This window comes from Poecilia mexicana, unplaced genomic scaffold, assembly GCF_051168715.1.
Source record: "Poecilia mexicana isolate PSO_F unplaced genomic scaffold, ASM5116871v1 scaffold_5, whole genome shotgun sequence".
Taxonomy (NCBI): domain Eukaryota; kingdom Metazoa; phylum Chordata; class Actinopteri; order Cyprinodontiformes; family Poeciliidae; genus Poecilia; species Poecilia mexicana.
This window is the reverse complement of record NW_028263374.1, coordinates 21,723,016-21,746,157: the sequence shown is the minus strand read 5'-3', so window position 1 is coordinate 21,746,157 and position 23,142 is coordinate 21,723,016. Positions and strand designations below refer to the sequence as shown.

Below are 23,142 nucleotides of genomic sequence, written 5' to 3'. Positions count from 1 at the left end.
AAAAAAAACATATTTTAAGATTTCTTATGACGATCGTAAGGTTGAGACCGGTAAAAGCCTCTGTCGCAACAAAAACACACAAAAAGCTTACATTTTTCCTCAAAGCTCTGAATCTGCAGTCGACACTGAAAGTTACACTGACTGATGGAGCAGAGCTGCTGTTTCTTCATTATCATCTTCAGATCCTGCCGCCTCTTTCACTGTGAGGCAAACACAGCGTTTGTTTTCCCACCGTCTCGAGGTGCATTTAAATCCATCACTGACAGACTGCTATAGCGAAGATGATTAATGACATCATGAAGGAGGATTTTATTGATGGGACATTCTCACGTTGTAGACCAGGCAGGATGTTAATTTTACTCTCACAAAGTGGCATCACACACACATAGATCACTATGATAGAACTTCATAGTAGAAATTAATCAAAACAATGTTTATGTCTACTTGAGGTTCTGAAATCGCAACAGAGGAAGTAAGACGTTTACCTCATGCAGCTTCAGAGCTGGTTAAGTGTTGAACATCACAGCAGCTGCTTCTGGACTGAGAGAGAGATCAATTAGACTAACCTTTATTCAACATCTCACATTAACTGTAAAACATATAAAAGTTTATCAGCAGTCTCATATTTGAAGTTTTAACAGTCATTCAGTCAAAGAAAAATCATTTTGCCTGACACAAACCATCCCTTCAGTTTATGACTGAATAAACTGTGAACGTTTTACCAACATTTTTCCCAACTCCCAGCCTCGTCACATTTCATTTAATGCTGTTTTAGTCTGTCAGTAAATCTGCAGCCCTCATAATGTGATAACATAGTTAATCAGTTGATCGTGTTCACCTGGACACTGCTGCTCTCCTTCAGCTCCGTAACTCGGTGGAGTTGCAGGATAATAGTTTTCACGTAACTTTCCCGTTGAAATATACAGTATATTTCTTGAACTCCCCAACTCCACTTGAATTTTCTTGCAAAAGCATTGAAAATATGCATCTAACCTAAAGGGCAAATATTACGCTTTAAGGTTAATATGTTTCTGGGAAATGGTAAGAACTTTCAAAAAAATTTTAGTTTTGTTTTTTGGATTCTTTTTACTTGACGCTGTAAAACGACTGTTTGAAAAAGGACATGGACTAAAATTGATTTTGCGTTTTTTTACTCCACTTTCTAATTTTTGCTACGCCTCCTGATAGGAAGATGTGAGCCAGTCAGTGATGCAATTTCTGTGTTTTGTCAGTTTTTGCAGACGGCCACAAATTATTTTTATTTTGGTGTTTAATTAAACATAAATGTAGTATATGATTTATTTGATCAAATTTTTTGCTTGCTTTACTTCAAATGCTGAATGCTTGTTTTCCTGTCTTCTGTCCCAGCCTGTCTGTAGCTGAATGAAGACCCCTGTCCCGTCTGTCTGCTACAACAAAACATCATCATCATCATCATCATCATCAGACTATGGGGTTTCCCCCCCGCCATGACTCACACACAGATCTAAGACAGACTGTGTTCTCCGGCACGGCGCTGTCATCTCTGCTGCTGTCCACCCACATCTTGTCCCAACCTCCTGAAGCTGCGGTCAGGAAAAGCCCCCCCAGAGGAGGAGGGGGCGCTACTCTGTGTGTTTCTTTACACTCGTGTTGTAAATAATGAGACAGCCGAGACAATGAAATGATGAGTGTGGAGAGGACGTGGCTCTTCATGAGATTTGATCATGATTTTTTGCTAAAGGAAGACCTGGAAATTTTAAAGACATAGTTGCAGCTTCTGATGTCATTTAGTTTTTCTTTTCTGGAGCTTTCTCAGTTCCGTTTCTGTTTTCTCTCTATTTTTCTTTTGCGCTTTTCCTTTTGTATTTATGCTATTTTTTGTCCTTTTCAATCTTCATTTCTTTCTTGGATTTTCCAAACTTTATATCCTTTTATTTCTTCTTGTTTTATTTCACAAGAACTACTTTTTAGTTCCCATCTTGATTTTCTTTCCTTTCCTTTTTGTGTCTCCTTTTCTCCTCTTCTCTTTTCTCTCCTTTTATTTTCTTTTTTTCTTTGGTTTCTTTTCTTTCCGTTCTTTTCTTTTTTCTCTCCCCCATTGTTCCTTTTGACTATTCTTTCTACTTTTTCATGACTTTTTCTCTCTTGTCTTTCCCTTTCATTTTTGAATGAAGTAGCTCCAATAAAAATAAAGAGAAACAGTAACAACAAAATAAAACTCATGTATCTCTGGAGGGTTTGGAGTGGGTGTGTTTGATGAGTAATCAAGTTGTAGGACTGTCAGAGTACTGATGCATTTGCTGTGTGTGTGTGTGTGTGTGTGTGTGTGTGTGTGTGTTGGGGGGGCATTGGTCCAGAGTCATGAGTCATGTTGAGCCCTCCTCTTCCTTCTCCTCTTCCTCCTTTGTCAGTGGCATTTTTGAAAAGAGGAAGGCTGCACCAACATGCCGCTTCAGGCTAAAAGCTGTCTATTGTCACTGTGTCGTAGTGATAAGGTGTGTGTGTGTGTGTGTGTGTGTGTGTGTCAGAATGATGCGCCGGCATGCAAAAACACACATAACCCTTTCAATTCTTCTTTTGAAGTGTGAAGGCATCGCTTTGTGCCTACTTAGTCAGATTTGTTCGACGTGAGACAGACTGTCACTCTGAATGTTACTCTGTGTGTGTGAGACTTGTGGGGGGGATGGAGCATCTGTCTATGTGAGCATGAACCAGAGTGTGTGTTTCTGATTACTGGATAATACTATAAAACCCAGGATGCAGTTACAGATTTTGAGGAGCTTTCTATTACTGTCAGTAATATGCATAAAAAAGAACAATTTCCTAAGTGTCACCATGTAGGACTCATAACCCCAAACTTCTGATGAAATAATTAAATATCAGATTTGGAGCAAAAGTTCAAGAGATCACCTCCAGTCTCCAGTCATGTTGTTGAAAATGACAGTATGTCTCATTTCTAACAATATGGAGCCTGTGGAGTCAACAAAGGCATTTTCAGCTACATAAAATTGTTTTTGTTTATACTGTAGACAATCGCAGATGACAGATAACGCTGCTGGTTTCATGTTAAAAATGTAAATTTATTACCTTTTGGTCAGATTTAACTAAATGCATAATTTATTTGACAGGATCACTCAGGATTATCTGCTCCGGAAACAATCTCCTTCCAGCATATTAGCACTGATGGATACCGAGAGATAAAAATAACCTTCTTTCCATGCAATCATTTTATCTTTAATTATGTGTTGTATTAAATGACACTTTTTATATGTAAATGTGATTATATTAATCTACATACACATTGCAGGTTTATTTAAAACTGTGCTGCCTTTAATTTGGCTCTTTTCTTGCAAAACATAAAGGCCAAAGTGGCTATTTGAATATCTTTGATGTTCCTTTTCAGCGTGTGTCTTCCTCGCGCAGATTCACAATCATCTCTCGGCCTGTCTGCAGGAGCGATAGCACTCTCTTCATTACGCGCTTCATTAATCTCAATGCTAATTGATTCTGCGAGGGCCTTTCAAACTGAGGGCCAAGTCATGTCTTTCCCCATTGATTTTGTGTGTGCGTGTGTGCGTGTGTGTGTGTGTGTGTGCACCTGCTGGTTCCTGGAGAGACACATCCTGACAGAAAAGCCTCTCCTGGCTGTCAGTCTGCCCTCAAGTGTGGCACTGATATGCTTTGAGGGCCGCAGGCCTGCCTTGGAGACAAGTAGAACAAGAAAAACACCAACAAACAGACCCAGAGGAGAATTTATGGGAAATAAAAGCACAAAACGTGGATGAGAGGCAGTTGGCATATTGTATGTTTGAACTGGCTGGATAAAACGAGGGATGCTGGAGCGGTTAAATGATCCATGTTCTGTTGCTAGGAGACACTGGGGCTGGATGGTGGAGATAAACGCTGGGATCCACCCCTGGCAGGGAGGAGAACGCGGGTGGGAGTCGGGCGGAGGCAGGGGGTAAGAAAGAGAGAGGGGTGTAAGGGAGGGTGGGAGGCACGACACAGAGGCGTCGTCAGCCATGGTGGACGGGTTTGTGGCCCCACTTATTCCCCATCCATGCCTTATCTCTCTTTTTCTGTCATTTGCTAAAGTCGGCCACTTTATTCACCCAGATGTGGGTTAAATCTTCATTCTTTTAAAATTCAGAATATAAATATAAAACAACATTTTGCAAGGTCTATAGTCAGTTGTGCTAAATACATTTTTGTCCCCAGTCCGCATTTATGTTTTGTTAAAAACAAGCCACTGCTGCTGCTCTGTCTGATTTTAATACGATAAAATTTCATATTCATAAGTGGAGGTTTTTGACAAATGCCCAGAGTGTCATTAGAAAGGGGCACACACACAATCAGAGGATAAATAAAATGTATCCCTCTCTTTTCGGATGTGTATTGAACAAGTTTTGAAATGCTTTCATGCATGTGGATTCACTGGACAGTTTGCACGTCCTTGTTACTTATAATATGGTGCCTGTTTGTTTCATGGCTGTTTCCATGACGTAAACATGAACAGATACTGATACCGCCTGTGAAGATGTAATTTCTTGAAATTTCCTGGTTGCACATTGCTCAAAATAGCACTGAGGTGCTTCTTGCTAGTCTGATTGAAATCACCATTCGCCTCCGAAAGCCCAGAAATATTAAACAACCAGGAAATCCTCTCCAATGTGGGAGGGGGGAGCTGCTGTGCAGCCTAGCCTGGTAACCTGCTCACTCTAATGCCAACACATGATAACTCCTGACTGACTGCACATGAAAAATGCAATAAAAACCTTTTTATTTAATACTTGCCCATGTGACCACCCAACCCCCTAATGGCGCCCTGTGCAACTGCCCGTGTTAAAACTTTGAGAGTATTACCAGAAAAAAAAACAAAACAAAAAAAAAAACATAGAAACGAAACATTCAAAATTGGAGAAGGAAACTATAAAGACTTGAACTCTTTTCCTCGGAGACCGCACTCTGCCACCTCAGGAAGGAGCTTCTTCTCTAAACGTTATCCCCCCATCAATCCGGTCAGCAACGACACAAAAAGACAGAGAAGAAGAGCTTCCTCCGTCACATGTGAGGTAGGTAAGTGGTGAAGCTATCAACGCACGTGGTGATTAGCTATGAATGGGATGCTGCTGTCTGATTGGTGGAGAGAGCCGGGGGTCAGGCGTTCTGCCAGCAGTTCATACAAGGCTGCTGATTGCTATTCATCCGCTGATTACAGTAATTTAAATCTGCAGCAGGCCGAAGGGGGCTGCGTCTGGCAGGCTGGCTGCAGGAGCTGGATGCAATTTGGTTTGCTTTCAATAAGGCAAAAAGAAAGAACGCAGCACACAAGGAGGGAGAACATGAACACATCTGTAAAATAAACGCCTGAAGATATTGTTTATTTTATATGTAAAACTTACAGGGCCACTAAAACTGCGGAAGAGTTCAGGCTTTGTAAGGATAAAGCGGAATGACACAATCATTTTGGTTCTTTTGTCTTCCTGGCTCATGCATGGACAGCCTGAGACCTTGAATAATCAAAGTTGATGAAGCAGTTGGTCACAAATGTTCTTTTTCCAGGAGCTCTCCTGATGATTAATCAGAGACCTGAGCAGCTCTGGCTGCTCCACCCGCAAACACATTACAAGGTTAATTTCTCTATTGATTAGAGAAGCAGAATAAACCAATACTTCACTCTAAATCTCCTTTGTTTTCACACATGCATGTTTTTCTGCTTTCTCTGGAGGTACAAATGCAAACGGTTGATGAATGAGGCTTTTCCTGATATCTTCCCACCATACCCCTCCACTCATAATGAAAAAATAAATCATGCTTAGCACAGCGTTAGGCTCACGTTTATTGCCAAAAATCGAACAGTTTTCAAAAGTTTTTCCTTTCTACAGAAAAGTATTTTCACAGACAAGTTAAAAACATTGTTAAGAGCTTAAATATACATTCGGACGTCTGCTGGCTGACGTCTAGGATTTACACCAGAAATCGGCAAGAAGTTCATTCAATTTTCTGCTAATAATACTGTCTCAGAGCTTCTTTCATACACACACACACACGCGCACACATTCATGTATATACAAAGACAAAAAGAGTTTCCTGTACTGAGAAGAGGTGACACCACTTTGTGGTCTGTTCATGCCGTTCAGCAGAAGGCCGTCCCATCAGTTAGCTTTGTGCCGAAGCGACGAACTGTGCCTGTGCAGACTGGGCGACTGGTCCGTTGGACATGTGTAATGAAGCCCATCACACACACACACACACACACACACACACACACGCAAACAGAGTGCTGTTGTTGAGTCCATGTAGGGGGAAGAATTTATAGCACCCATTTATTACCCTCTGCTTTATCAGAGAGATGCGATTCCTCTGTGCGTTTCTGATGCCGTCATTATGGCCCATTATGGGGAGCTGACAGAGATGGAGCAGAGGGCGTTGATGGATTTTGGTGCAGGGGCCTGCTGTCACTACCACGTTTATCGAGTGCAGCCTGAGAGACACTCTCCCCGTACAAAATGGCCGCGGCGCCACAACATGGCTCCGGCTGCAAAAAACAATTACCTTCTGACGATCGGCACAAAATGTTAAAACATTCATCTGGTGCTCGTGTGTGTTTGGAAAAGCTTCAAGAAGCGACAGTCCTGCTTCTCATCACGGCACATTTACACAGGAAAAGCATTCAACTTACAGCTTTAAAGAGATCTGTTTAAAAAGTATGAAAGATCCCATACTGAGTCTGGACCAGCTTTCCTCAAGTATCTATCTAACACAACACTCACAACGAAGCAACAACTGTGTTACAATCATATAAATAAAATTCATAATTATAATAGTGTCAGTGTGCCTTAAGAGTCACTTCGGCACCGTTTTCCTTCATTCATGTAGTCAAAAATGACAAATGAAGACCAGCTTCAGCTTGTCCTTAACGACTCCCTTTTGAGGTGCAAAATCTGTCACCAAACACGTCGATGAGGCAAAATCATTTTTAGGTCCAAAGTTGAGCCAGCTTCATGGATAAAAGGTGTCAGTTCAGTCAGTTCCTCTCTTTGAATGCCACGGATCAACAAAGTAGCTGAGAAACACAAGTGATCGATGAGGCTAATTAACTAATTGATCTGGATGATTCTTAAGAACATTTCATAGTTATCTTCTTCTGCCCTCCATCTTTAGCATTTTCTCATCCTGTTTGGCATGAGGAAATAAAGACACAGGGGTTTTCTGTTTCTAAATCATGAACAACGACAGGCAATACTGAAGGGATCTCTTAATTCTCTGACATGATTTGAATTATTATTACCCTTCTTGCAGAAGCAGAACAATAAAGTCAATTAATACAGTAGAGATGCACCAGTCAGACTTTTCCTGGCCAATACCAATTTTCAAATTTCTCTGATATCTGATCTACCGAATTCAGTTTGAATCACTTTTAATACTGTATTTAGGATCTAGACAAAGTCCTTAGTTTGGTGCATTAAATGAAATGGAGGGGAAATAATCTGATTTCCCAGTATTTGACCTGCAGTTCACTGATAATAGCCGACTGAAGAAAAATTGTGCATCTCTAGTAATAAAGGCATTGTTTGTTTTTTGTAAAATTTTACCTCCATCTGCTGGAAGATTTTTTTGTTCTGCTTTTCTTTAAAACATTTACCTTAACTAAATACTAACACATCTTGGTTACCTGGGTCATGTTTTTGTTTAAAATATATACAGAAAACCCCTAAATCCTTGTATTCCCTTTGGAGTAAAACCACAAAAACGTGTATGTGGAGCAGAAGCTGGTATGAGGTGAAGTCGAGGCGAGTGGAGGGCTCAGGATAGCCAGAGGTTCCCTGCATCCCCATCTGTTCGCTTGTAGCTGGAGACGACTGCTTCAGAGAAAATACGTCAAAGCCAACTGTCCGGCTACTCCCTCCGTCTCTTCGCTGTTCCGTTTTGTTTTCTGTGCAGCAGGTTCTCCGCTTGAAGTAATGAGTCATGTTAGCAGCTTTTTGCTTGCAGCAGTGCAGCAACCAATGAAATGATCGTCCAAAGAGAGGAAGGAGGAGGAGAAGACGGAGCAAAAAAAGCAAAGAGGGAGACAAAAAGCAGGGATCAGAATTTCTCAACTCTGCTCCAGGCAGATAAATGCTTCTGTCGGCTCCATCTGTCCCCCTTCCTGCTTGTTGCTCAGAGGAAGAGCAGGGGCTGTGAGGAGCCTTTAAGAAGAGATCTTCATCTCTCCTCTGAAATCTGTTCCTCGATCTGTCCATCAGTTGTCCAGCAGGCTCCGTGTCACTGCCCTCTGCCTCCGTTGGGCTTCGTTTTGATGACCCATTCACCTCCAGGGTTACTGTTGTACAGGTCCAAGAGATGCGTCTCGGTGTCCAAACAGTGCTCTCCTGTAGATACACACAAAACTACACTTAACCGCAAATTAGAGTTTACAGCAAACTTCATAGCTGTCTGAATTTGCAGATAGCAGAACCGTCACTACTATGGAAAATTTAATTTACATTGTAGATTTAAAATCTTCAGTAACAAAAAAGACCTAAACTCATTTTATCTTTCATGTGAGTCCAAACAATACAATTTAAAGATTTTTCTAATGCAATAAAACTGACAAAAAATCCTCTCTGCTGCACAGATAACACTAATGGGACTGCACAGACATGCCTATAAGCATTTATCTGCTCTGATGACTGCAGATGCACACTTCATGTCTCTTTATCTCCTGAACAGTTCACCTTGTAACTCTCATCAGTTCAGTGAGCAGAAAGACAAGCAAATGCCATCGTTGCTCTTAAGAGAAAAACAAGCATAAAAAAAAAAAACAACTCACCAATATTCCCTCCTACTTCATACAGGGCGCAGTCTGGGTATCCCACTGAGCCGTTTCTGTTAACAGGAAACAATTATGTAAAGCGTTATATAATGCGTACAAGTTAAATTCTTACAGAAAACATCAGACATGATATTGACACAAAAATAATCTAAATCTTAGCAGGAAGATTTAGATTCTATCTCATGTGTCAAAGCTCGATGACTTGAGAGTGTAATTTAAAACGTGAATAAGTCTCACACCTTCGCATTTTCCCCTTTCCATTTTCCGGGCTGCGGAGGAACTGGCGGTAAAACTGGGCGAGCAGGTCCGAGGTTCTGCAGTTAATGTTGAGCTGGAACTCCATCGTGCCGTTCACCAAATCTCCCACCTGGATTTTTATAGTGCGACGTGGCTAAAGAACAGAAACAAATATTTAGTTTGGATGGAACATTGGAGAACAACCTAAACGTTGTAAGGGTTTCCAGTGGTTATACAATGTTTTAAAATCAACAGAGCTGCTGAACAAGCTCACCTCTGAGTTTTTCTCTGGTTTTTCTCTGCTGTCCGGCTGGATCTTTCTCAGCAGGTTCTTGAACTGATAGCGCCGGTTACTGTTCTCATTTAGCCGACGCACCTGGCTCATGAGGAAGTTTGGAACCTGAGGAGAGACGGGCAACATGAATCAGCATTCCTACAAATAAACACTGTATGAAGATTACAAACACCCAAACAACCCTCTACATTTAAAAAGAAGTCCACCTAGGCTTAATCCAAGGCTCCATTTTATTTTCCACTTTTACTAATAATGTAGAGAAGAAATTTACAGAAAAAGTGCTTCTTTATGCAGATGACAGCACACTTCTACTCTGAGGAAGGTTATTGACAAACTGCCTCCCATGAGCTGCAGAAACAGGTTTCTGTTAATATATAGGATATTCCTAGTTATATGAAAGTGAAATAAAATGCCAAATATAAACTAAAAATTTTCTCCAGAATTGTAAGCTTTCAAACAGCTTGTAGCATTTAGAATCCTATTACAAACTATAAGTTGGTGTAGATTCACACCGGACAACTGGCGTGTCATGGCTAATGTAAATAATTCTTCTCACCGTCCAGAGGAGGTCTTGGTAACGAATGAGAAGCCTCATCACATCAGCTGCTTTCTCCGCCTGTCCTTTCTCTGCCCCATCCGTCAGTCGACTCGGGACGGCCTTATGGAGGAAGAGATTGGGAGCCATGATGGTTGCCACGGCCCACAGGTTCATCCTGTTCTTCTTCTCTCTGCTGACCACCTTACTGAGGAACTCCAGCAGGGCCTGGCAGAAACGAAACATAAATGAGCCCAATTAAATGAGGCAGGGATGATGTTACAGTGAACTGTTTATGAGAAGGAATCCTATCAACTCTGCTAAACTGGTTTGTTAAGGCACAAGTTATTTTCAGCTGCTTCAAGTGGAGTTGAAGTAGTTGGTGCAGGTGGCTTTTGTGCTCCTCTCATTTGCTATACGTAGACTTGACCACGCAGCTGGATTAGTAAAAGCTGGTCACGACAGATGTGGAACATTATATAACAGAGGAGAGCATTTAAAACAGAGACATGAAACATGCTTTGGTTAAATGGGTCATGTTTCCGTCAAAAACACTGCAGTGGGTTACAGCCAACATACTTACTATTTACTGTTAAAAGTTCACATTGGGGTCATTGACTAAAAGGAACATTGAGAGTGTTTTACTCACTACAGACACTATTATTGCTGCAAACGCAACGTTCAAATTAAGAACTTTACAAGTTATCAAATGTCAAAAGGAGGGTAGGTCAGAGCAATATCAGGAAAACAGGTAATTGCTATATTTTTGTTTAATACTGAGATGTTACAAATGTATGTCGCACTGCAGATTTTTACTAGTACAAAAACAATTTAAATGGATGGATTAATCTTTCACACAAGTGAAATAAAGTCCTGAAATAGAATAAAGCTCCTTAACTCTATTTACTTTGTCTATACCTCTCCAGACTCATCTCCCTGTCTGTCAAGCTAGATGTTGTGACAGCACCAAACTAATATCTCAAAAGAACGACACTTGAATGAACAAATGTTATGTGTTTTTCTTTGTGAAGCCATCAATCAAAGTCTTCAGGAGGAGTTGTGATGTGTTTACCTTCAGTGTGCTCCTGTTGGGCTCAGGGAGCAGCAGGATGAGCAGGTTCAACATGTGCAGTTTCTGCCTCAGTTCTGTGATGTCTGGAGAACAAAACAACAAGGTAAGAAAGACAAAGACACACACACACACACACACACACTGCTCATTTCCTCTGTGTTTGACTAAGAGTAATGGGATGTCCAGAGATTAATGGCATTGTGACCAGTAGCCATTAGGATTGTTAGCTTATGTCTCTGTGGTCATGAGTCATTTATCACTTGCACTGATCCTGCTTACAAACCACAGCTCAGCTGCCATCAGTCAGATGAAATTAATATTAATCAGTTTTTTTGTTTTGTTTTTATTAATAGAGTCAAACCCCTGTGAAAAAAGCTGAATTTTGAAGATGCTGTGCATTTTTGTATTTGTGGTGAACTGGATGTATTTTAAAGATATCAACTTGTTCATCTTAAGATTGATTTCTAAGCTGAAACAGAAAAGATAAGGACCACAAAGGATCGCCATCCCAATAAAGGAGACGCAAGTGATTACAAAAACCCAGACCAGAAGTCAGGAAATGTGGCCATCAGATTATTGTGCGGGTAAGAGAAAGAAGAAATATTGCATATCATTATATTATACAGCAACATATGAGATACTATCAAATACAATGTCAAGTGTTTACTTTTTCTGGTACTGTTCACCATCTTAAAAGGAACATAACAGGGATTACAAATATGCAACAGACCCAGTTAGATCTGCCGATTAAAGCCCACTGACCTCTGACGGCGCTGAAGGTGTTGAGGTATTCTGCAGTGAGCAGCGGGTCAGGAAGCTCTCGGATGAACTTCTTCAGGAGGGCAGCAGCATCATTTGGACTCACTTCATCCCAGTTGAAACGGCTCCTGTAAAAATTGGCCTCCAGATTCTGCTGCAGCAGCTGCAGACAGCGAGTGACATCAGCATCATAAAACATCAAATATGAAAATAAACAGAGAAGTGTAGGTAAAGTTATGTCTTGCAATGCGTCTTTGCCATTTTTGGTTTAATTGCTTTTAATAGAAAAAAAGTTCACCGCCTTATTTGATTTCTCTTATAATGTCCTATAAAAACTGTCTTTTAATATCTAGTTTTGAGAACTTTAGTTAACTGGAATACTACATTATTTTTATGTATTTGTGATAAAGAGTAGTCTTCAAACAGGGACAATATCAGATTTTGAGCTTAGTCGATGCTGTGTAGTACAAATGAAAAATTTTATATCTAATAAAAGTCTCAAAGACAGCATTGTTTGCAAATACACTTTTAGGTTATCAGTCTTTCTTGGTTATTCTCTCTTTCAGTGATTTAGTGCCAACTGGCGCCCTCTGGTGGCTGGTCTCATTTAACTGCTGTATTAAAATGAAGAAAATAAGTACAGGATAGTAAAGGGCCACTTGGCTGCGGCTGCTAAAAAAAAAGTATAATTGATACTGTCTTACTGGGCCTTGTTACGGTAAATGTCAGGTGTAGTTAATCTTTGAAAAACCAATTGACATTTAAGCATTTTTGACATTTCACAGAAATAATCAGTATTCTGACGAGCATGAGGGTCACTTCATTTTGAATGGGTGAGAACTGGTACCTTTATCCTGGACTGAGATCCTGGAACCCGCAGGATCCCCTCTGAATCGACTCCTTTCTTCTCCAGAAACGACAGCAGCTGCACAAAAAGCAGAACCAGACATCAAAATCTGCGACTCTCCTGCTCACCTCTGCTGGTCAGAGTCAGTAACTGCCTCTACAGACAGGGTGTGGTCAAACCACTAAGTGCTCGGATTTTTAAAGTTTTCTGGTTCATTTGTGTGCCAGTACAGGCAAATTGCTTCCAAAATTATTAATTTACAAAGCAACAAAGGGAAAAGCGTAGTTATGCGTGAGCAGTAGACAGACACATACCGTGTGCAGGAAGAGAGGAATTGAGGTGTTTGGTCTGATTTTCTGATCGGTTTCCAGCAGCATGGACAGCGGTACCCCAAACAGCGTGCTCTCTGTAACAGATTGAAACATCAAACGTGAGGTTCGTACCAAGGGCGTAGGTTTGGTCTAGGTTTTGGTGGGGACCTTGGTGGGGACCTTGACACCCCCCCGCCCCCCGGCAGCACAGTGAAATGCCCAAGACAAGAGCACCGAACATTTTGGCACTCACACTGACTGCTTCCTATAGAGCAAACAAAGCATAACCTGGTTTGTATTCACACTAGCTTAACTTAATTTAAGACTAACACTTCAAATGCCATATTTACTGAGATAATTTCACAGTATATTTCATATCTGAGAACTAACACCTCACCTGGAGCCCTGAAGCTCCAGCCACCTCTCCATCGTTCTGCTCTGCCCCTTGCTCTGCTGTCTGAGCATCCTATGTGAAAAAATATTACATAATGGGCTCTTTGCACCTAAGGCGTTGACGTCACATCTCCAGGAGCTAATGCGGCTCACTTTTTTCCGCTTTGAGTTACCATGACTGGTAGAAAAGACCAAGTCGTATTTCAGATGCAAAAAAAAACAATACTATTAACATTGGTGTCTTCCTAATATAATGGGCTTTTAAGTTTTCGTTAATTTCCAAGCGATCCTGGCTTGTAAATATCTGTCGCTACCAGCTACCGCCGCACAGCAAAGTTTGCAGCCTTCACTTCACTCCGGATCAGCCTAAAACTACCGGGGATACGGATGGTAAATAAAGGAGCCTCCCTGAGTTATTTCCATGGAATCACTTCTATATTCAGCCTGAAAGAGTTTATGGGAACGAGAGAGCAGACCAGAGCCAGACAGCCGAGCAACTGATCCGCCTGTACATCCTGCTGTAAACACCGTCCTATCTGAGCTCTGAACAAGAAACATGCAAAGGTAATAAAACGAAATAACACGGAGACATGAAGCAACACGGTCATATTTTTCTAAAAGCAGCAACTTTGAACCTGAACAGCTGAACCAGATCTCTGTCACCAGAGCTGCGCTACTGTCAAGCTATGAGGCTTGTTGAGCTCCGTCAGGCTTCGGAAGTAAAAAGTCCGAACCGTAACCTCCCCGTTAGTCTGTGACACTAACGACAATAAACACACATAATATATTGAAAATAAGATAAATACATTGTCCGTTAGAATGTTTAGATACTTAAATAGCACATTTTACAAGAACAATGTCCGAGAATATTGCCTACTAGCATAAGCTAACGTTAATGTTAGCCACAAAGTTTAAGTAAAACTCACCTTCATGTCAGTGAATGTATAACGAGGCGAACATCTTAAAACCTTTCTCCAGGTGACTTGTTGGAGCTTCGGATCGATGTACTAACCTTGGCCAAGCCCTGCAAGCACCTAATGTAAATGATATTTGTATTGGATCGGAAACAATCGAGCCGCTTTACCCCGAACGCGGAAGCTGAGGTGCAAAGAGCCCATTAACAGACCTATTCTACCTCACATTCAGTGCTGACCTTACTAAACACCGGACTTTACAACAAATGCGTTGCGTGATAGATATCTAACTTATGGGTCCACTCACTGTACTTACAGCCGGCGTAGCGAAATAACTTCTAATGTCTGTCCTTTTCTTTTTTGGTGGCGACATGGTCTCGGAGACTCAGAAGGAGACGCGTGTGCCCAGCTAGCCGCCGCCTTTTGCAGCTAATCAAAGAACGTCCGACGATTCAACTGACTCCCCCTCCCCCCACCCCGACAGCACCGTTCCGACACGGTCTCGGAGGCTCAATAAATGTCAAACTAAGAAGCTTCCGTTCCGCGCACCGCCTGTTGCTGCTAATCAAAGATCGTAGATCCACGTTCTTTGAGCCAATATGGCAAAAATTGGTCGGGACTTTTTCATATCCCGTGAATATTGGTCGGGACATGTCCCTACCGTCCCTACCCAAACCTACGCCCATGGTTCGTACACAAAACCTCAGTCCAAAACAACAGAAGAGAAGAGTGAGCTGGATTTTCTCTGATATATTATTATTTTCCATATTTAGTAACTAACTTCACTAAAAGTAGACACATTTCTAACTAAGCTTTTATCTTTAAACAAAGAGGATAAATCCTATCTATAGAGTCAGTTTCGATGTTTGTTTCTTGTGAGCATTTAATTCAGCAGAGCTGTCACACCTGCGATTTTCCTTTTCCCAGTCTTGTGCCTTTTAACCTCCAGCTCCAAGAGGTCGCACAGCGCCGTCATGTCGATGAGAGCCAACTGACGAACCTTCTTCATGTCAGCGTGGGAGAGATCTTGAATACGAGTCACTCCGAGGCGGCACTTAGGGCAGATCACCCGCTATGGACATTACAGTGGACGCAAAGAAAGAAAAAGAAAAATTGAGACAGAGGAAGCATAAACAATGCATAAAAAATAAGAAATGACAAGAAGAGAGGATTCCAGTCATATTAAGCACCATCAGTTCACCAAAGCCCACAACTCGGCTCTTACTCAGAGGAAATCTATTTAGCCTGAAACAGAAAAACATAAATCCGCTGGACTCTGACGCAACAACCCTTCCTTTGTTTTCCGCTAATTTCTTAAGATCTTAACCTCATTATCTAATCCTGACCAGGAGTGGATTAAAAATGACTTGTAGCAATATTTGTGAATATTATTGTCAAATTTGCATAAGAATTTAAACCCTTTATGACTCAAAATCCCATTCATCCAAGCTGGGACTGTAGCCCAGAGTAATTTCTGTAAAAATAAATACAATTCTTCAATACGTTTAGTAGCGACTAGTGAGTTCTAGTTTAGCTAAACAGACACAAAAAGATTTTGAAGTAAACTAGAACATACAAATCTTAAACTATAGGTTTTTGACATAGTAGAAATTCTGACTGAGTTTAAATTTTAAAATGTTGATATATTAACACTAAGCACAAAAATAGTAGCTCTCCCAACCAAACATTAACTTAAAAAAGCTCAAACATACACTTAATAAATTAAATCAATTTGCATAAACTTGCTTTAAAAGTCCCATTCTGATGTTATACATTTAGCCTTTTAATGATTTTAAAACTGGATTTTCACTGGAAAATCCAGTTATAGAGCCAGTGAAAACAGTGCAGTAGTACATAATGGTATAATGTGCTGAAGTTATTTACTTTTTAAATAGTTTCTTTCAAAACACAGGTCTCAGTCTGGCGAAAAGCCATTAGGTACAAGTCACAGTTTCCAGTTGACATTTTACTTTAAAGTATTTGTTTTTCTTACATTTAATTGTGGCAGGTAAACTTTCCAGACGGAAATGGCATTTTAAAAAGACTTCCTTAAACAAAAACCAAACAAAAAAAAGGATTACAAAAAAATATTAAAAGCAAGCTCACAGGCAGGGTGCCGTCTTCTTTCCTGTATGGGATGTTGTTCAGTGGAAAATTGGCCTGTTTAATGAAAATCACGGCTTGTTCACAGTAAGCAATGTCAGTGATGAGGAATTCCTCCTTAGGGGCAGCCCGCTGATGCTCCGGTGACACTGCTAAACACACAAACATGTTGCTTTATTATTTTAGTGAAGGAAGTCTGCTGCAGTAATGTCTTAAAGGAAAAATACTCAGAATGCATGTGCGATGCAAGGGAGTACAAGGAAGGAAAATTCAGCATACAGAACAACAAAGTGTACGAGATAAGGAAGTAGATAGACACTTATGTGTCCTGACTATATGTCAGTCATTTTTTTATAATGAATTGATTATATAATAATTAAAGGATTTTTTGCCCATCACAGGGGCACAACACTTTGAAAGGTTAAACATGGATTAATCTGAACCAGTAAAATCAGAAGACCTTAAGCTCATTGAAATGTTTCAGGAAGCTCAAGATAATTTGTAAGACGTGTGGCACATCCTTTTGAAAGGATTATATATCTTCTTTTTTTCCCCTTCAACTGATTATAATTGTTCTTACCTGAGAAAGGCATTTTGGCAACTGATGCCATACTCTTCTGAGGAAGGTCTTTGCTGTTCTGAGACTCTGGCAGCAGGGCCTGGAGGGACAGAGGTTTGACTTACTACAAAAATCCTTCATCCACAGTTTTAAATATCAACTCTGTATTACTTGGTTTGCTGCAGGGAAGTAAATGCACACAGGAATACAGGGTGTTTCCTTTGATAAAGCCCTGACAATGATCTGAGGAACCTGGTTCCTGTCCCCTCTGTCGAACAGAAAGCCCCGAGGACAAAGAGTGGCCTTTACATGCGATTTGCCTTTATTGTTATAGGTCAGTCTTGGTGTACAGAACAAAACACTGGAATAAAAAGTCTCTGATGGTTCTCAATTAATGCTAAAATTAGATGCATAATTTCTTTTCAGCTTGTTTTTTGTGTTACTGCCTCTGACACAAACAGGCTAAAAGCTTTGATGTCATACTTTTCATAGTAATGCTGAAAATAGACATCTCATAAATCAGTGTGAGTGTTATATTATGGAGCACAGAATAAGTAAAAAGAAAAAAAAAACATTTCAGCTGTGCGATGCTCTCTGCGTTGCTACCTGAGCGATGGGGGAGCTGAAGATGTCCCGAACGTCTCTGGGCGGCAGCTTGTTCTTTTTGCGACGGGATAACGTGTAGGAATCCAGGCGACGCTGAACAGCTTCCGCCTGCGTCCGGGTCAGAGTGGAGAGCAGCACGGCCTTGTCTACATCCTCGCTGTCCTCGCTGATAAGGGTCGATAAGCCAGCATCGGCCAGCCACTGCTCCTCCTGTTCCCCCTCTAAGACACGAAGACCAAGAAGGCATGGCGATGTAAATATGTTCCAAAAGAAATGGAAATGAGGGGGATGAAGAAATGTTTGAGCATGCAGAACATCAGGCAGGGTACAGCGTAAGATTCCAGAAAACAATTTAACTGCTTTTATTTCAAACAGACATGCAACTATTAATCCTGATGCTGCATGAATAATACAACATACTGATTCTAACTATTATAATGTTATTTAAAAGACATGTTTGAGTTAAGCAAAAATATAGTACAAACTCCTGCTAAAAGTAGTATTCATTTTCAAATAAACACACTTACAGTACAGAAAATTACACCTTTCTGTCATTTTTCTCTGTAAAGAGTAACGTAAATAAAGCCAATATTAGCTGGTTAATTTGTTGACTCTCTGCTTGGCTAGACAACCTCCAGTTGGTGGCTTACATCCCAATCATACCCACCTACAGTTTCAAAACCTTATAGGAGTGATTGTTGGCACTCCCATCGTTTCTAAACCAGGACATGTCTATGTTTGCGATATCAAAATACAGATAAACAGCCAATTATCTTGTAAGTATGAAAAAAGTGTTTCCAGCACCTCATTCTAAAAGCATTGAAAACTACTGAAACAGCATAAAACTGTTAGTTCTTTTGAGAATGTAACAGTTTAAATGAGCACACATTATGCAACAGGATAAGTTCCTTAGACAACTTGACCAATTAGCATTATACACCTTATTTCACTGGTTTGTATTATACCTTAGAGCTTTATAAGTTAACTGAAATTAATCAATTTAAATTCAAATCTTGGTAAACTGGTTTGTCTTTTTGCAAAATAATTTAAGAATCCAGCATCAAACTGTTCATGGATTCTTTGAAACTAGTAATATGTAAAAAGGAAGCTGTCTTGAACTCTAAATACAGTCTATACCAGTGTTTCTCAACCCTGGTCCTCACCGCCCCCCTGTCCTGCATGTTTTAGGTATTTCCCTTCTGCCACACACCTGAATTGTATCTCTGGGTGATTAACGGGCTTCTGCAGTACTTGATGGTCATGCAATCATTTGAATCAGCTGTTCTGGAATAGAGGCCCATCTAAAACATGCAGAGCAGGGGGGCGCTGAGGACCAGGGTTGAGAAACACTGGTCTACACAAAGTAGTTTAGCCTCAATTAAAATACTAACAGTGTTTTTGTGCAGTATGTTAACTTAGTAGTAATCAATAAAAACATAACATCAAAAGAGTAAACTGAAAGCCAAAAAAATGGGTCTAACCATTTGAATAGATAAAATAAATTTACATGAATTAAATCAGCATTTGTGTCTGGCTGTTTGTCCTCTGCTCAAATGCTCCTTTTCTTCAGTGTGTTTGATGGTGTTCATCACTGATATGAGGCAAACATCCTGTTTCGTTGCCATGGTAAATGCACAATATGGATGCTCAGTGGATCTCAGAAAGACTATTTCGTTACAACGCTGACAAATAAAAAAAAAAATCCTGCTTCTCCTCTTTCTCTCAACCCTTAAGGAGACTGCAGCAGAATCACAGTGATTACCTTCTGACTGTCTGGAGTCTCTCCTGGTGGGGTCGAGATCCGCCTCGCCACACCCCTGTCGGATGGTCTCAACCTCGCTCCAGAACGATTCCAGGCACAGTTTATCCGGCTGCTCCTGCTCCTGTGCTGGTGGTGAGTTTTTGCTGCGAGCGTGCTCAGCGGCTGCTTGGTCCTGCGGGCTGGCCCAGGGCTCCACGCTCATCTCGGTGGGGCTGGGATCTCTGGTGCAGACATACACACACGTAAAGAAGTCACACGCATGCATGCAAACAAATGAGCTGAGACACAAAGGCACATAAAAACACAAGGGAAATGAAAGAGATAGAGGCGGAGAAGAGAAGATGGATTAGCCTGGAGAGACCAGAAAGATGGAGAGACAAAAGGTAGGAGCGGCGAGAGGAGAGAGATGGCGAGAGCGGACACAAAGGGGGGTCTCTATTGTTCTTGCAAAATGTGGCTTGGAGGAAAAGTACCACAAAAAATCCACTAGATGTCACTGTAACAACATGAAATCGCCTTCCTTAAGGTCACACCCTTCCATCTTACACACATATTTCCCGACAACAGAAGCTCCAATAGCTGAAACCTGTAATTAGGATTTGTAGACACACAATCTGCTTGAAAGTTTCCTGTTTTAACAAATGCACTGCTCAAGTAAGGGTCCTTTCAAAAGCACCCCACCAACAATTGGGCAGACTCCCAGGCGTTAAAATGTGACCTCCTGATCAGACACAGGAAACGTTCTGCTGATTCACTCTGCTGATGCGCCGCTCAGTCAGGCACCCTTTGATTCAGCAAATCTCAGGCAACAGTCCAAACCATAGGGTTTCTGAGAAGCAAAGCAATTATAGCTTCGTCTGGAATGAGAGGCAGAAAATAACTGGCATGCTTTCTCTATTGTATTCTTAGGAGGATCCGCATGCATGAAAATACTAGCTGCAAGTGACCCAAAGCAAGATGCAATCAAGTTAGTTAGACCAGTTTCATGGTGGCAGAAATGGAGGGGGGAAGGTTGAGTTTCAACAGAATTTAAATTTCAATAAAACGTTTGTTAGATATCAAAGTAATGATGAATAGTCAAAAAGAAATAACAATGGTAAGCCTACTTTATATATAATAAAGAAGGCTATTTTCTAGTAAAACCAAAAAGCAGTTATTTTTCCTTTACTTTAAACTGAAGTTATTAGGAAGTCAGTCAATCCAGTAAATTGACTATTATATAGTTACATTTTGAGCAGGGTTTTATCTCATCAGCCAATTAAAACACCCTTTTTCCATGATTTATAATCTCCCCTCACACTGAGCTGACTAAAAGTGACTAAACCTAAAATAGCAATCAGATTTGCAGCTTAAGAAGCACAATTAAAGTGCAGAAGATACTCAACCTTGATTAACTTTTAGCAGTAAGGCTTCAGAAGTCCTCATTAATAAAAACGACCTGCAGACATTGCATTGGCCGCTATGATTGCATTACAAACCTCTCAGTTTTGAGAAAATGCTAATTACTATGATTTTCTACCAGCAATAAGCAGATTTAAACTTTTTCAGCCAAAGAGAAAGTTTAGTCATAACTATGATAAAAAAAATCCCCACAGTTCAATCTACAAGAAGATAAAAAATAACAGGTTTTGTTTAGCAACATTTAAAGTCAGTCCAAACATGATGCAGTTTTCATGAACCGGATTTGTAGCAATTACACTGACCCATCTAGTTAATTTAAGTAATTATTTCAAGAACTATTAATTTTGTAATGCTATGATTGTTAATTAAATTAATCAACAATCATGGCATTAAAATAAATTAATTCAAAGGAAAATGTCTCTGTTTACCTCTTTTTTAAAAAATAAATCTATATTACGTTCGTAACTTCAATTTAAAAAAAAAAAAATCATTCCAGCTAAATAGCACTAAAAATAGTGCTATTTTTAGACACTATTGTTCTCTTTACAATTAGTAAGGATGACCAGCAGAAACGCAGTCATATTCTTTACACTTAAATAACATGCATGCTTGCATAATTAAATTGTTAGACACATAGTCATAAGTAATTATAATCCAAAATTAAATCTAGATTTAAATGACACTGTTAATAAGTGTTTTCTCAACTTTTATCATGATTCCTGCAATAGTCAGGCTAAAAGTAGAGTATATTCCTAGCATATAAAAGAAAACAGAAATCAACAGCACAAAAGATTAAGATAAGCTATAAAGTAGAGCTTGTGATATTTGAATAAGAATATAAGACTAATATGCATAAAAAAGTAGGTACAAAAATAACAACATCCCCCACCACCAAAGAAGTTTTAGTTTTAACACTTGGATCATAATATTTCTTTAATAACCTCTGAAGCCATTATGTAACAACAACTTGACATCTATTTAAGTAAATGACTGGATAAAACGGAGCACACAATTTAAATTTTGAACATTACAGCTGGGCTTTCTTCTCATGTTGCACTTCTTTTGCTTCATGACACATCATTCCAGCTACCATCTATGCAACTTCACTTGTATAACAGAGATTCACCAAACCAAACATGTATACATTTCTCCAGAAACATTCTCCAGCAATAACTCTCCTTAGAACACCCACCTGGCTTTTTTTTTGCTGCTTGTCTTCTTCATGCGCTTTTTTTCACACGTAGGGTTATGGTCTAGCCGAAGCTTGAAAGTATTTAACCTGAAGTGTGAAAAATGCATCTTGGGCTCCATTCTGCTCAGCACTACCTTCTCTCTGCCTCCCATGTCCACACGGCCAAAGCAATCCGGGAATTACGATCTCTGTACAAAATCTAGCTTTATCCAGCGTCACTGACCGGGCACCATGTGAGAGTGATCTACGTCTGTCAGTGGTTTGAGGAGTTCCTTTGAGCTGAAGTGATGCAGGCTGGAATGCATTAGGGCGAGTGACGAGGCTCCTACTATGAAAACATTCACACCTGTCCCTTCCCCCTGCCACTTTGAGTGGAGACACGCCTTCTCTGGTTCGCTCTCTGGTTCAAACTGGAATCTGTAACTTGCCTCCCTGTAAACTCTGTGACTGGAGCACAACAAAGACGAGCCTTGTTTCACTCTAATGACCACAAACTATCTCAAAACAAGAATGAAAGCTGACAGACTTAATGTTTGGCATTTCAAGAAGGTTTTTAGTCTTTCTCAGCGACAGCTTTTCATGAGCTCATTCATCAAGGGAACAATGCCTTACTTTATGTTATCTGTTGTATTAAACAAGAAGATCAAAAGATGAAGTCAGAGGAATGAACAAAAACCTTTTAATAATTTTATAGCTTTCATTGAGAAATGTCTAATCAGGTGTGAACCAATTTTGTCCTGTCAGTTAATACTTCTGATGTTATTACTAAAAATCCAAAATAAAGTATTCTAAAAAAAAAAAAAAAAAGTCTAATCAGCATTAACAATCCACATACCTAAAAGGTGACAGCTAACCGTGGTATGAGTTAAATCAAACTGTTACCTTATATGTAGACAGTCACAAAATGTACTAAGTCTATGATGTCATGACAAATATCCTTGCTCAATCTCATACCTGAAACTAAATAAACAACTGAAAAATGTCTCCAAGGTTGCAGAGTGTCCAGGTGAAGTATGTGAACAACTATGAAGCCGTTAGAGGTACGTTAAAGTTTCTCAAGTTCCACAAGTGCTACAGGTCTGTCAACTTTGCCTGAGAGAAAACCGCTGTTCCCTGTAACATCACCAAACCACTGACTTTTCACTTATCTGTTATTTTCCATTCTTAGTATTACTGCTCAAAATTTTCTGATGTTAGTAAACAAACACCTTTTAAGCAGAAACTGAAAACATGGGGAAATATTCCGGAGACACAGACCTCAGATAAAGTCAGGTATGTTATCTGTACCAGGGATTTACAAAGATTTAAGCTTCTAAACCCCAAAACAGAAATGTAAGAGACCCATGACCCCAACAC

The 23,142-nt window shown here is 40.2% G+C and overlaps 1 protein-coding gene and 1 long non-coding RNA gene across 3 annotated transcripts; one reads left to right on the top strand and one right to left on the bottom strand.

Annotated features, from left to right (window-relative positions):
- The first annotated feature begins 832 nt into the window (after window positions 1-832).
- LOC148159707 (uncharacterized) lies at window positions 833-2,212 on the top strand. The gene is made up of 2 exons (XR_015762959.1): window positions 833-1,041; window positions 1,369-2,212. It is a non-coding gene; the product is annotated as an uncharacterized LOC148159707 (long non-coding RNA).
- A 3,591-nt stretch (window positions 2,213-5,803) lies between these two features.
- Window positions 5,804-22,838, bottom strand: arhgap40 (Rho GTPase activating protein 40). 2 transcript variants are annotated; one of them, XM_014997644.2, is made up of 15 exons: window positions 21,787-22,838; window positions 19,194-19,414; window positions 17,432-17,652; window positions 16,847-16,925; window positions 16,270-16,415; window positions 15,070-15,235; window positions 12,860-12,951; window positions 12,546-12,623; window positions 11,702-11,861; window positions 10,940-11,022; window positions 9,889-10,095; window positions 9,312-9,437; window positions 9,040-9,191; window positions 8,798-8,853; window positions 5,804-8,357 (listed from the first exon to the last, which is right to left on the bottom strand). In XM_014997644.2, exons 1-15 carry the CDS (start codon window positions 21,936-21,938, stop codon window positions 8,251-8,253), a joined length of 2,046 nt encoding a protein of 681 aa, XP_014853130.2. In that variant the 5' UTR covers window positions 21,939-22,838; the 3' UTR covers window positions 5,804-8,250. The 2 variants fall into 2 exon arrangements, with proteins under 2 accessions (XP_014853130.2, XP_014853129.2); XM_014997643.2 differs by having other exon boundaries at window positions 16,270-16,418; window positions 21,787-22,833.
- Window positions 22,839-23,142: the final 304 nt, after the last annotated feature.

Excerpts from the sequence above, each read along its gene's own strand:
- arhgap40 (XM_014997643.2), bottom strand. The coding sequence starts at position 21,938 with ATGGGAGGCAGAGAGAAGGTAGTGCTGAGCAGAATGGAGCCCAAGATG. Across the intron at positions 12,624-12,859 it reads TTCCTCTCTTCCTGCACACG|CTGCTGTCGTTTCTGGAGAA; the intron begins GTATGTGTCTGT and ends CTTTTTGTGCAG. Across the intron at positions 11,023-11,701 it reads CACCTTCAGCGCCGTCAGAG|ACATCACAGAACTGAGGCAG; the intron begins GTCAGTGGGCTT and ends TTTGTTCTCCAG.